The sequence below is a fragment of the Trichosurus vulpecula genome, chromosome 8 (genome assembly GCF_011100635.1).
Source record: "Trichosurus vulpecula isolate mTriVul1 chromosome 8, mTriVul1.pri, whole genome shotgun sequence".
In the NCBI taxonomy this organism is placed as follows: Eukaryota; Metazoa; Chordata; class Mammalia; order Diprotodontia; family Phalangeridae; genus Trichosurus; species Trichosurus vulpecula.
In genome coordinates this window covers 159,298,644-159,311,059 of record NC_050580.1, presented here as the reverse complement: position 1 = coordinate 159,311,059, position 12,416 = coordinate 159,298,644, and the positions used below count along the sequence as shown (strand labels likewise).

Sequence of the window (12,416 nt, the reverse complement as noted above, 5' to 3'; positions counted from 1 at the left end):
AGACTTTCTTATGTTCCTTTGTGTTCTCTACCAAGTCTAACAAAAGTCATTCATTTATAGTAAGTGTGCATATTTGTGCGTATTTATATTTGTAAGAGCATTTGCTGATTGCTGGTTGTACATGCTACATATTGTAGGACTCCTCTGATACCCAAGCAAAGTTCATCTGGGAAAGAAAAAGGAGGAAGGGGAAAAAGTTTCATTTTTTAAAAAATGTTCCAACCTGATAAAATATGTGAAAACTCCGTTCTCCAGGATTCCTCATCACCACTCTGGATTTTTCCAGAAGGAAGTTGGAGATCTTTCCACCATCTGGTTCTCCACCTGGACTAAACTGGATTTCAAAGTATTTCCCCTGCAATAAAGGATTGTTTTAGATTTTTGGAAAGTTAAGTATTATTTTGAAGGAAGAACAAAAACATTAAGTTCCTAACTGGCTCATGATATAGCATAATTTGAGGAAACTGATCAATTGAAAAAATACATTTTCCAAGTTACTCCACTCCTGGATCATAGGATTATAGATTTAAGGCTGCAAGGGGCCTTAGAGGCCCATACTCATAATTTTACAGATGAAGAAACTGAGGTGGGTTAATGATGCCCACTTATAGCTAGGTGGCACAGTAAAGGCAATTAGATGGCACAGTGGATAGAGTGCTGGGCCTGGAGTCAGGAAGACTCATCTTCCTGAGTTCAAATTTGGCTCCAGACACTTATTAGCTGTGTGAACCTGGGCAAGTCACTTTAACCCCATTTATTTCAGTTTCCTCATCTGTAAAGTGAACTGGAGGAGGAAATGGCAAACCACTCCAGTACTTTGCCAAGAAAACTCCAAATGGGGTCATGAATAGTTGGACACGACTGAACAACAAAAATATATATCTGAGGAAGAATTCAAATGCATGTCTTTCTTATTCCAAGTCTAGCCTCTCAACCTACCCCATCTACCTTGGGATCTCTTCACCTTGTCCTCTGAAACAATCACCCATTTTCTTGTCCCAGTCATAGCATTTTATAATGAGTGATCTATATCCTTCTAGCTTCACTGGATCAAATAAATACTGTGCTTATTCACATGATGTACCCCCATTCCTCCTCACTGACATTTCAATCCTAAAAAGGAAAGGGGTGGAGAGACCATGCATTGCCTTTGCCCGGATGATGGTGAACTTTGGCAGCCTGGTCAGCTGATAGCAGAATTCCTGCTTGGCTGGCTTTATGGCTATTATCAAAAATACTGCCCCTCAGTTTGGGATAAGATAAGATAAGAACCATTAAAAACCAGAAAACAGTCACTGAGTATAACATTTTATTAAAGTAGCTGGATTTCTTTTACTTTGTCCCTTTCTGTATCATATCAGTCAAGAGTGGTTAAAATAAGTAACCACCCATTTGGGGTTCTCTTGGCAAAGATACTGGAGTAGTTAGCCGTTTCCTTCTCCAGTTTATCTTATAGATGAGGAACAGAGGCAAATAGGATTAAGTGACTTGCCCAAGGTCACACAGCTAGTAAGAATCTGAGGCTGGATTTGAATTCAAGTCCTCCTGACTGTAGGACCTACCTGCCCATACTGCTACTGTATATGCTTCTATTTAAAAGAAATGAACATGAACTGCCCTTTAACATAAGTAAAACACTTTGCAAATCTTAAAGTGCTATATAAACATTAGCTAATGACAACAATACGAATAGCCAAGAATATATTTGATGGAGGACAAACAAAAACACCCCCTCTTTAGTAATGAAAGTATTGGACTAATTAGTTTTTAAAAGGTACTGGTAACCACCTTATTAAGAGAATGGAATTATGCTTTAATTACCTGATAGGGGAATTATCACCTAACACTGTCATTATCAGGAAAGTATTCTTTAACTATTTAATCTCTTAGTGACCAGCCTAAACTCATATCAGAGAGAGAAAGACTTTTTAGTATTTATTTTCCTTCCTACTTAACAGAAATTAGACTGTAAGCTACTGGAGGACAGGGATGATGATGTGTATTTTTTCCCCACCTGTCCTCAGCACCCACCACAGTGCCATACACATTTTAACTTCTGGAGAGAAGGGGAGAACAAAAACCAAAACCAACAACCCAGAATTCATCCAGACAGCAACCATTCATCAGACCTTACCCTTCCTCACTTCCCCCTCCCTCTACCTGACTTCTTATCTCAATTCTATGTTGAAGAAAACAAAACAAAAACCCAGAAAAGAAAATTCATTTCAATAGACTGCTGTAATGAATTGTAATCATTTCAGGAAGAGCCTTCAAAAATTAAAGTTTTTTTTTTCCCCAAGAAAAAAAAAATCATGTACTTTTCTTCCTAAAATGGCATGGGGTGAGGGTAAATATGCAAACAAGACTGTCACAGACACTTGGCTACTTTCCTAAGCCCAGTACAATTTACACACTGGGAAAAGAGGAAAGAAGGCTTACTTCATTGATTTTATTGCCAGGGTGGCCCCTATGGGGAAGGCCGGCTGTTTTGAAAAGAAAAGTAAATTGTGCAGCCTGGTAAAGTTTTAGCATTTCTTTAAAAGATTAAATAGACTAAGAAATATATAAAATAATATATAAAAAGTAGTATGGGGAAAATTGGTCCATAATCTGGTTCCCCACTTCTCACCCCCACCCCCACTTCCTCCCCTAACCCAACCCTGGCCCCCTCGGAACTTTCTCCACGTCAAATGGAGTGCAGGCATCAAGCAGAAAAAGAAACATTATGATGTGAGGTAAATATCTCAAATAACACTGGGCTGAGGGGAGTGAAAGGTCATTAGAGTGACGGGCATAAATCATTAGGGAATGTGAGAGTTATGTGGGAATTTCACAGGGCTCTTTTTTAAAGTTAGAAACTTCCCATTATACTGATTTAAAGGAAAAAAAAGATTACTTTTCTCCTTTAAAAGTCTCATTCATTCATGAAAGAGGCTCAGAATGACTCCCATTAGCTTTTCCATAGTACTTCAGTGCCCAGAATAAACTATAGTCCAGATACTATCTAAACCCCAACACGATACATTGATGCTTTTGAACAGAGACTTCTCTATCAGAGATGACTTCATTTGGGAGACAGCACCATGTAGCAGAAAGAGCTACGTATGCCCTTTTCCAGCTAGGAGTCTTCGAGTCTGAGCATGGGCCCTGCCATTCATTGTGTGACCTTGGGCAAGTCACCTCTCGAGGCCTTACTTTGCTTTTCTATACAACGGGTATGATAGTAACTACAATAACAGTACCTATTTGTATAACACTTGCAAAGCATTTTTTTTACATGCTTGGTCATTTAATCTCACTTTATTCTGCACTACCTATTTCAGGGTTTCTGTGAAGGTAACAATTTCAGAATGCTAAAGGATTCTAATTCTAAAGGCCAACTAATCTAAACCAAGTATCCCTCTAATGATGATGACGATGATGAATTGGCATTTTCATAGCACTTTTAAGAAGTTTACAAATATCTCACTTGATCCTCACTAAGACCCTGGAAGGTAGGTGCTCTTATTTTCCAAATTTTAGAGATGGGAAAATTGAGTCCAACAGTGGTTAAGTGACTTACCCAAGGTCACACAGCTAGTAAGTTTCTAAGGCTAAATTTGAATCCAGGTCCTTTTGACTCCAGGTTTAGCCCTCTATCCGCTGTGTCACCTAGCTGGACTATCTTATATAAGTAGCTTATCAGCCTTTGGCTAAAAGCCATCCAGTAAGGAGGAGCACACTACCTGTGGAGGCAGCCCATTCCACTGTGGAATAAAACTAAATTTGCCTGTTTGCAGCTTCTATTTAGGTGTTTTTACTTCTGTCCTTTGGGGATAAGTGGAACATGTCTATTCCCTCTTCCTATGAAAGCTTTTTAAATATTTAATGATACCAACCAAATCCCTGTAGTTCATCAGGGTCTATTGGCTTAAATGGATCAAGGAAGACTCAAATAGGAGAAACTTAGGAAAGGACTTTGCAACTGTGACTTGTATAGATGTGAGATACTATTATCCAACAGGCAAAGAGGATAGAATGCTGGGCCTGGAGTCAGGAAGACCTGAGTTCAAATCTAGTCTCAAATACTAGCTGTGACCCTGGACAAGTCACTTGAACCCCTCTCAGTTTGTTTCTTCATCTATAAAATGAAGATAATAATAACATCTACCTTATAGAGTCATGAGGATCGGATGAGACAACATACATATATTGCTTTGCAAAACTTAAAAATGTCACATAAATGCTTGTTACCATCATTCTTATTAGCTATCAGCAAAAAGAAGCCCAGGGGCAAATAAATACCAAGAACAGGAGATACAACACTGTTGGTGCCGAGGTTGACATCATCCTGACTGACAGCTGAGAAGGTTCCACCAGACACTGAGGTAAACGAGAGTTTCACCCTTCAGTGCTCCCTGAGTAAACTTCCAGGCAGCTAAATCAGTCTGGCTTAGTGGTGAAGCCTGAACCTCTGTTCTAGACTTTGTTATAAAATTTGTTTGGCAGAAAAATTAAGACTGATTTATTCGTCTCTTCTGGCCCAATCTGCTCTCTTCATGAATTCTGATTTTTTTAAAATAAGGCTTTGGGTTCAGGAGAATCTTGAAAATGATCTTATTTACATTATCAAATGCTTACAAATAACTACAATCAATGTGTGATGGAAGCCAGTCAACAACTGGATCTGGAAAAGAAAGAAACGATTAAGAAGGATGCCTCCCAAGAAAATTTAAAAAGCCAGATTTTCCTTTGGGATGGATAGATATTGCAAAACCCAATTCAGGAATGTCAGAAATAGAAAGCAAGTTCGATTGAATTGGACCATTTGATTGAGTGCTTAGGGACAGACTTACAAATCTGCTGGAGTTGTTATTCCGTACAGTCTTGGCATTTCCAAAGGCTTCCAATAGTGGGTTGGATTGTAGAATGATGTCCTTTACATGCTAAAAAAAAATGGGACACAAAACAAAAAACCTTGTATGTTCAATTCTTTATTATAAAGAATGGCTGTCTGGTAGTGAATAGGATAAAGAGGGAAAAAAGCAATTGCCTGTTAATATGTATTTAATTTCCTATTGTCTTAGATGCATCTAAGCCTGCACAGAAGAACATGTTTTCTTTCTTTTAAAAATTTTATGATTTTTTTTAATCTGTAAAAAATCTATCCTCACTGCCTTGCCCCTGCCAATTAAGAAAGAAAAACAAAACTCTTGTTACAAACATCTACAATCCTGCAAAATTGCCACATTGGCCATGTCAAAAAAAAAAAGTCTCAATCTGCATTCCACCACCTAAATCAGGAAACAGGTAGTGCACTTCATCATGAGTCCTCTGGAATTTCGGTTGGTCATTTTGTTGATCCTAAATCTTTCAAATTTGTTCGTCATTACAATATTGCCTCACGGTGTAAATTGTTCTGCTCACTTCACTTTGCATTAGTTCATACAGGTTTCTCTGAAACCATCCCCTTCATCATCTCTTATAGAACAACAGTATTCCATCTCATTCATAGACCATAGCTTATTCAGCCATTCTACAATTAATGGGCATTCCTTCAGCTTCCAATTCTTTTCAACCAGAAAGAGCTGATATAAATAATTTTTATACCTATAGGTCCCTTTCCCCCCTTTGATTTCTTTGGGATACAGACCTAGTAATGTGAATACCACAGTTTCTAAATTTATTAACAAGAATGGCTAGATTATAGGCATCTATATAGAGTTTATTCTTTAAAATTGAGCTTTCCTAAACCTCTATTTGCCTCCTTCATCATTCAGTCTTCTATTCAATGAAAGGTCCACTGGAATAGGTCCCTAGCCAGGAAAGTATGGTTCAGGGAAATGAGTACTGGATTTGGGGGTGGGGGGCGGTCAAAAGACTTGGATTCAAATTCCAGCTCTGATGCTCCCTACCCATGTGATCTCCAGCAAATCATTCAACTTTTTTAGGTCTCGATTTCTTAATCTATAAAATGAGGGGACTAGAATCAGGGACCTCTGAGGTACCTTCTGACTCTAAATCTATAATCCTACAAGATTAGAATATACTGGCCTATCTCAAGTCTTAGCTGGTAAACCTCCAAGTTCATTGACACTGCCACACCCAGTTCTGATAGATTTGTTGGGAGGCTTGGTCAGCTCAGTGTCTCCTCCCATTCTCCCCCAAGAGACTGTACTGTCAGTAATCACCCACCCACTCAGTGATTTCACTGGAATCATAAAGTACAGATCCTTTGCACCAAAAGACTGAGAAGCCACGGTCTGTAGATCTATAGAAGCTGATCCTTGACTGGGCAAGGGCTTGTGAGTCCTACACTGGAAGGCTGAATTTGACTTTCACAGCATCATCAGCCCTACCTATCTGCATGGTGTGTAGCCTCCCTTTATGCCCATGAGACAGTTCAATAGACATTAGTTAATACTGATGAGGTATCTGAAACAAAAATGAGTCATTTCTTGTACTTTTAATTACTCACAGGCTATGGACAATTACGTTCCAGAAATAACAAATTTCTGGGTTATTCTTTCTCTTTGCTACTGACTAATTCTAAGCCAGGAATCCCACATCATTGTCTTCATGGAAAAACAGGAAGAATGGAATCTTAAACTACAAGTCTGCAGACTAGCAACTAACAAACTACCAAAATATTAAAATGATTATTACTAATAATAATAATGAGACCAAGGGACATATTGTAGGAGGGCAAAGTGGTTCCCAAAGGTTATATCTATACTTCTAAAGATCAGAGTGTTATAGATCTCAAAATGGAAGGGACCTCAAAGGCCATCTGATCTAACCCTCTTATTCTATAAACGGAGAAACTGAGGAAGGTTGAAAGATTAACTCGTGTTCACATAGCTAGTATGTATCAGTGGTAGGACTTGAATCCAGGTCCCACAACTTCAGGGCCAGTACTCTTTCTACTATACCATGCTGCCTTTCCTTACTATACCACTTCAGAAGAGCTATGATTTTTATCAATATGGGTAATCACTCCACTGCGATGTTGCAAATTCTCCATGGTTTTGCAAGTTGCTATGGACCAAAAATATCTCATACTTCAATAGATCTGTGATCTCATCCACACCACCTAAAAAACATTGCTTTAGTCTTCTCTGACCTATCCTGTCAGGGCAATCTCACTTTCCACAATGAAATATATAGGATTCATATACTTCATTCGCAAACTTGGGGAGTCTCTCTCTCTCTCTCTCTCTCTCTCTCTCTCTCTCTCTCTCCCCGCCCCTCCCCCATAACTTTTATGCCTTCTAGGACTTAATTTTACTTCTTTTTAAATATATATGAATGAAGCCCAATAGGATTTTGATATTTGACAACATTATGGTGAGCAGCACATCACTGACTGCAGTGGGTAAGATAGTAATTGGTATGGAAGTGGGGAGAGAGGAAACATGATGTGATAGTGATTTGGGAGATGAGATCATCAAATTTAAAAAAAGGGAACTGATACTTAGAAGATGATGCCCACTGAAGGGCATCAGAAAGTGGCAACTTGATGTTCTTACCACTTCCTGGTCATTTCTGTTGAAACATCAATTCTGTACTAGCAAGTCACTGAACATGTGTTAGAACAGAGGATATGGTACTGTGGAAAGAGAACTGGTTTTGGGCTTAGAGAACCTGGGTTAGGCAAATCACATATTCCTTCTGGGCCTCAATTTCCTGATATATAAGAAAATGAGGGGACTGGGAGTAGATGACTTCTTCTATCCACTTCAGCTCTATCTAATCTCATCTTGAAGATAGAGAATAAGAAGTACCTTGCCCAGATCCTACTTCTTTTCATGCCCTCAGAGGAAACCATTCAAGTCCACCTCCCCTTTCCATGTATATTCAGTGCTTCAGGAAACTATACTGTCTTGCAGGTCATCAGTGTCTGGTACTTGGGTTGAAGAGCCAGGCCATGAGAATGCCAAAAGGATCTTTCTTTTTCAAAGCCGCTGTCATTGTGCTAACAGTTAGCTTCCATTTTAATTCTTGTTTGTCTTCTTTCATTGGCTGGGACCTTCCTTCATTTGTTCTTCAGTTCTGCAAGCTCTCTTACTTTTACCTAACTGTTGACTCTCTGGCTGGCCCTGTCTACCTGACCCTTATTGCTAGTGCTCTTAAGTCACTTCCTGTGGCTTCTTCCTAAGACCTTCCTTTCTAAATTAGTCTCCCCCCCTTTCATCTTTAATCACCCTGCCTCTTAATTGGCTCCTCTTTTTTGCCTACAATATACACAAAATACCTTGTTCATGAGAGGAAAGAAACCAAACAAACCATAGTTGAGCCACGAAATTCCTACTATTTCTTTTTTTTGTTTAGCTATAAAAGTTGCAGAATGTTTTATACCCACTACCTTCTTTTCATCACTAATTGCTTGCTAATGGCTTCTATCCAGTGACACTCCTGAAGCTCCTTTCTTACAGGTCTCCAATAAACAGACTCAATTGCTTTTGATTCATCCTCATTCTCCTTCAATTCTTTGTAGTGTGACATTGTTAACTGTTCTCACTTCTTCAAACAATTTCCTCTCTAGGCTTCTATGACAGTTATTCTCTGTATTCATTACTAGTTTGTCCTTTCTGGGTGGAAATATTCCAAGGTGAAGTCATTGATTCTTCTTTAAAACCCACCCCCCTAGAAGGCTTATCCATTTTCACAATGTTATATCTCCCTGCTATGTGAATGATTCTCAGGTTAGCATCTCTAGTCCTTACCTCTCTGTGGTGTTCTAGACCCATTATTTCCAATGTAAGACATTTCAATCTGGACATGCCATGATCAGAAATAGGACTAGGACTAGACAAGCTAGGGAGCTGCCTAAAGTAGAACAATGGAGTGCAACATGGGAAATATTTTGAAGAATAAATGCATGTATTTTCAATGACAGGACCTTTTTCCAAGACATGGAATTTCCTTTTCTGATAAATCAGGTCACATGTGTTCTAGTTCAAAGTTCAAAGCCCTTAGTAGACACATGGGACATAATTTTAAAGGATCCCTAGAGTATACAAGGCCTTACCCCAGCTCTGTTCATGGTCAACTTGAACTTAATATGTCTAAAATGGAACTCTTCTCTTTTGCCTAGATTTATTATTTCATTGTTGTGATAACTCTCCACAGATGCAGATCAGAAATTCATGTATAATGGATATTCTTACAGAGTTGTCTGGGTCACACAGTTAAGCGAGTGTCAGAGGTGAGACTTGACTCCGAGTCCTCCAAATCTCAAGTCCAGGCCTCCGTCCACTATCACACAGTGTCTCTCTTCTGAACCCCCTCCTTCCCAAATAAGATCCCCCCCACTCTGATTTTCCTAATTTTGTCATTCTATGATTGATTGATTAAAAACTGGTTCTGAAAGATCTTTGATAAAACCTCACCAGAATTTAACCTTTGAAAACATTTTAAACAGACCATCACAAGGTTTTAAAGTAAGATACAAACCACAGAAGTGTGGGCCACGGCTAACTTCCAACAGTTGCCAATTTGCCTTCTCTTTGTGCTTGTTTAGAGATAGGCTATTTGGTTACTTGTTCAATTCTGCATTGAAATTTTAGTCAAAACAAGAACAACAAAAAGGGACTTGATTCATTCTTGTGGATTCTTTCTGGAATCTTGACATACCTCAGGGCCTCAGAATGTCTCACTCTGGGCCTGAGTGGCCTCCATCAACTCACCTGGACTTTGGGGCCACCCCCAGAAATTCTGGAGATGTAACTCATGATGTACTTGGCAGCTACAGTCTTTCCAGCACCGCTTTCACCACTGAAGAGAGAAAAGCACACAGAAAACATCTATGAAGTGACTCATGACATAACACCAATGAGGAACTGATTAAAAATGTGTGAAATTGAATGGAGAAGTGAGAAACACTAGGGCTCTGCCAAACAAGTGGTTTCCATGAAAAGCTTAATAATACATTTAATTGATGGGTAAAACCAAAACAATTCCATCTCTTCAAGGAGACTTAGAAAAGAAATGTCACCCCCATTGAATGTACCTGCTACAAAGTTCTCTACAGAAAGCGATATTGCTCTCTTGCTTTGGGGGTGTGGAATTCATTACCAATTGGACTAGTACCCCTGTGAAGCTTTCTTTTTTTCTTTTTTTGGCAAACGAATGAAAATAAATAAACGATTAGGCTTAAAATTTTTTTAAAGGGATAGAAAAAATATCAGATTTCAAGCTATTTGCCTGGAACTGATGTAGGCTTCCTTATTTTAGACATTCCAAAATTAAATGATGAGGCAATATTAATCATATCCTGAACAACAAAGAACTGCCTTCCTGTTCTTCAGTTTTATGGCATGTTCTGCTGTGTGCGTGTGTGTGTGTTTTTGAAATAGCTGTCTACTCTTCACAATTCTATCCTTTCCTGTACAGTATATGCTGAAATCAAGTCAGATGTATATTCCTTTTTTTTTTTTTCAGATGTATATTCTTCCTACCACTGCACAGAATTAGCATGATGAAGAGGTCAGAATTTAGGGACCTCAGCAACTTAAGTTTAGTCTCAAACTTTATTTGGAAACCTTGGTTTGCTCCATGCTTATAAATAGAGTTTGAGGTTTTTGTTTGGGAAGGGAGAACAGGAACTCTTGTCTATTAAAGGTTTCCAGATGGAGCTTGTTGCTGCTACCGCCATATTGTGGTGGTAGGCATTAGCTCTCTATCACATTAACAGGGAAACTGGAACAACAACTATCGGTGCTTGCTTTATTCTTTTATTGTTATTCAGTGATTTCAGACTCTTTGGGACCTTATTTGGGGTTTTCTTGGCAAAGATACTGAGATGGTTTGCCATCTCCTTCTTTGTCCCATTTTACAGACGAGGAACTGAGGCAAATAGGGTTAAGTGACTTGCCCAAGGTCACACTAGCTACTAAGGGTCTGAGGTCAGATTTGAATTCAGGAAGAGGAATTTTCCTAACTCTAAGCCTGGCACTCTAACCACTGTACCACCTAGCTGCCCCATATACATACTTACATATGTACATACATAAAGAGTATCCTAAACATCAATCAATCAAACATTTATTTTTTTAAGTCTTCAAATAATATCTTATTTTTCCCCAATTATATGTAAAAACAATTTTTAACAATTTTTTAAAAAAGTTTCGAGTGCCAAATTCTAACCCTCCCTCCTTCTCTTCCCTGAGATGGTAAGCAATCTTATATAGGCTATACTTGTACAATCATGTAAAATGTATTTCCATATTAGTCATTTTGTGAAATAAAACTCAAACCAAAAAAAGAAAGAAAGTGAAAAATAGTATATTTCTGTCTGCTTTCAGATGCCATAAGTTCTTTCTCTAGAGGTGGATAGCATTTTCCATCATGAGTCCTTTGAATCAAACATTTATTAAGTACCTACTCTGCCTAGGCACTGTGCTCAGTGCTTGGGATACAGGCCCTGCCCTCAAGAAGCTTGCAGTCTTGCAGTGTCGGTCATTAAACATATATACACATATGTATGTATGTACAGATAGGTATGTGTCTATTGTCTGAGGACTGGGCTGGTTGAGTCTGCAGGAGTCCATCACCAGGTTAGCCAAAGGGATGGTATATTTTTCAGCGTTAGTCATTCTTGCAAACCCTCTCAGAAGGGATAGAGGGTCTGTGTTAGCAGATACAATGGGAGAATAACCCCACTGATGAAATACTAGATTCTTAAAGTTGTTCATTGTCATGAGTAGAAAGTTCTTGGCGACTGATTGACAGACATGGCTGCTGACGTCTATGCGCTCAACAGATGGCAAGCTTCTTGACAACAGGCATTGTTTTTTGCTTTACCTTTGTATCCTCAGCAACCAGCACTGTCTGGTACATAACAGGTGCTAAATAGATGCTTGTTGGATTAGATTGGAAGAGAGAAAAGAAAAGGAAAAAAACCCTATCCATCCTGTTAAGTTTAATAAAAGCATCCAGGGAAAGAATTGATAAATAGTAGTATGCACAGAATAATTTTATTTATCTATTTGTGTCTAATGGTAGCCATCTCTAGGGTGGGTGGGGGGAAGGAAGAAAAAAAGGGGAAAAGGAAAGAAATTTACAACATAATTTTATTATATTCTTAAAAGGAATAGTAAGTTGTACAGAATTTATTTGTAGTTTCATATGCCATCATCTATCTTATTACACTATGATGAAACACTTGTTTTATTCCATAAATTAAAACAAATTAAAAAAAACACCTGATAGCATTGCCTCCTGTCCCTTACAATTGTAGTGAAGAAAATGATAGAAAACTTAAATTTTTCTCCTTTCCTGAAAGCAAATGAAAACAAATTACAATGGGAGGGAAAATACTGATTTTATACATTAAGTAAGGGCTTCTGGTATGGAATTAAGACCTCTAAATGTTCAGCAATTTGTTGTCTCTTTCAGTAGCTTCAATTGAAATTAGAAATTGTCTAGACATTGAT

At 38.4% G+C, this 12,416-nt stretch overlaps 1 protein-coding gene across 1 annotated transcript in view; it reads right to left on the bottom strand.

Annotated features, from left to right (window-relative positions):
• The window catches only part of MYO1E (myosin IE), a 232,909-nt gene that overhangs the window by 105,669 nt on the left and 114,824 nt on the right, over positions 1–12,416 (bottom strand). Inside the window, exons 5-7 of the mRNA XM_036735924.1 lie at positions 9,669–9,756; positions 4,836–4,925; positions 224–355 (exon numbers count right to left, since the gene is read on the bottom strand). Coding sequence (XP_036591819.1) covers positions 224–355; positions 4,836–4,925; positions 9,669–9,756 — 310 coding nt within the window. The remainder of the gene's footprint in view (positions 1–223; positions 356–4,835; positions 4,926–9,668; positions 9,757–12,416) is intronic.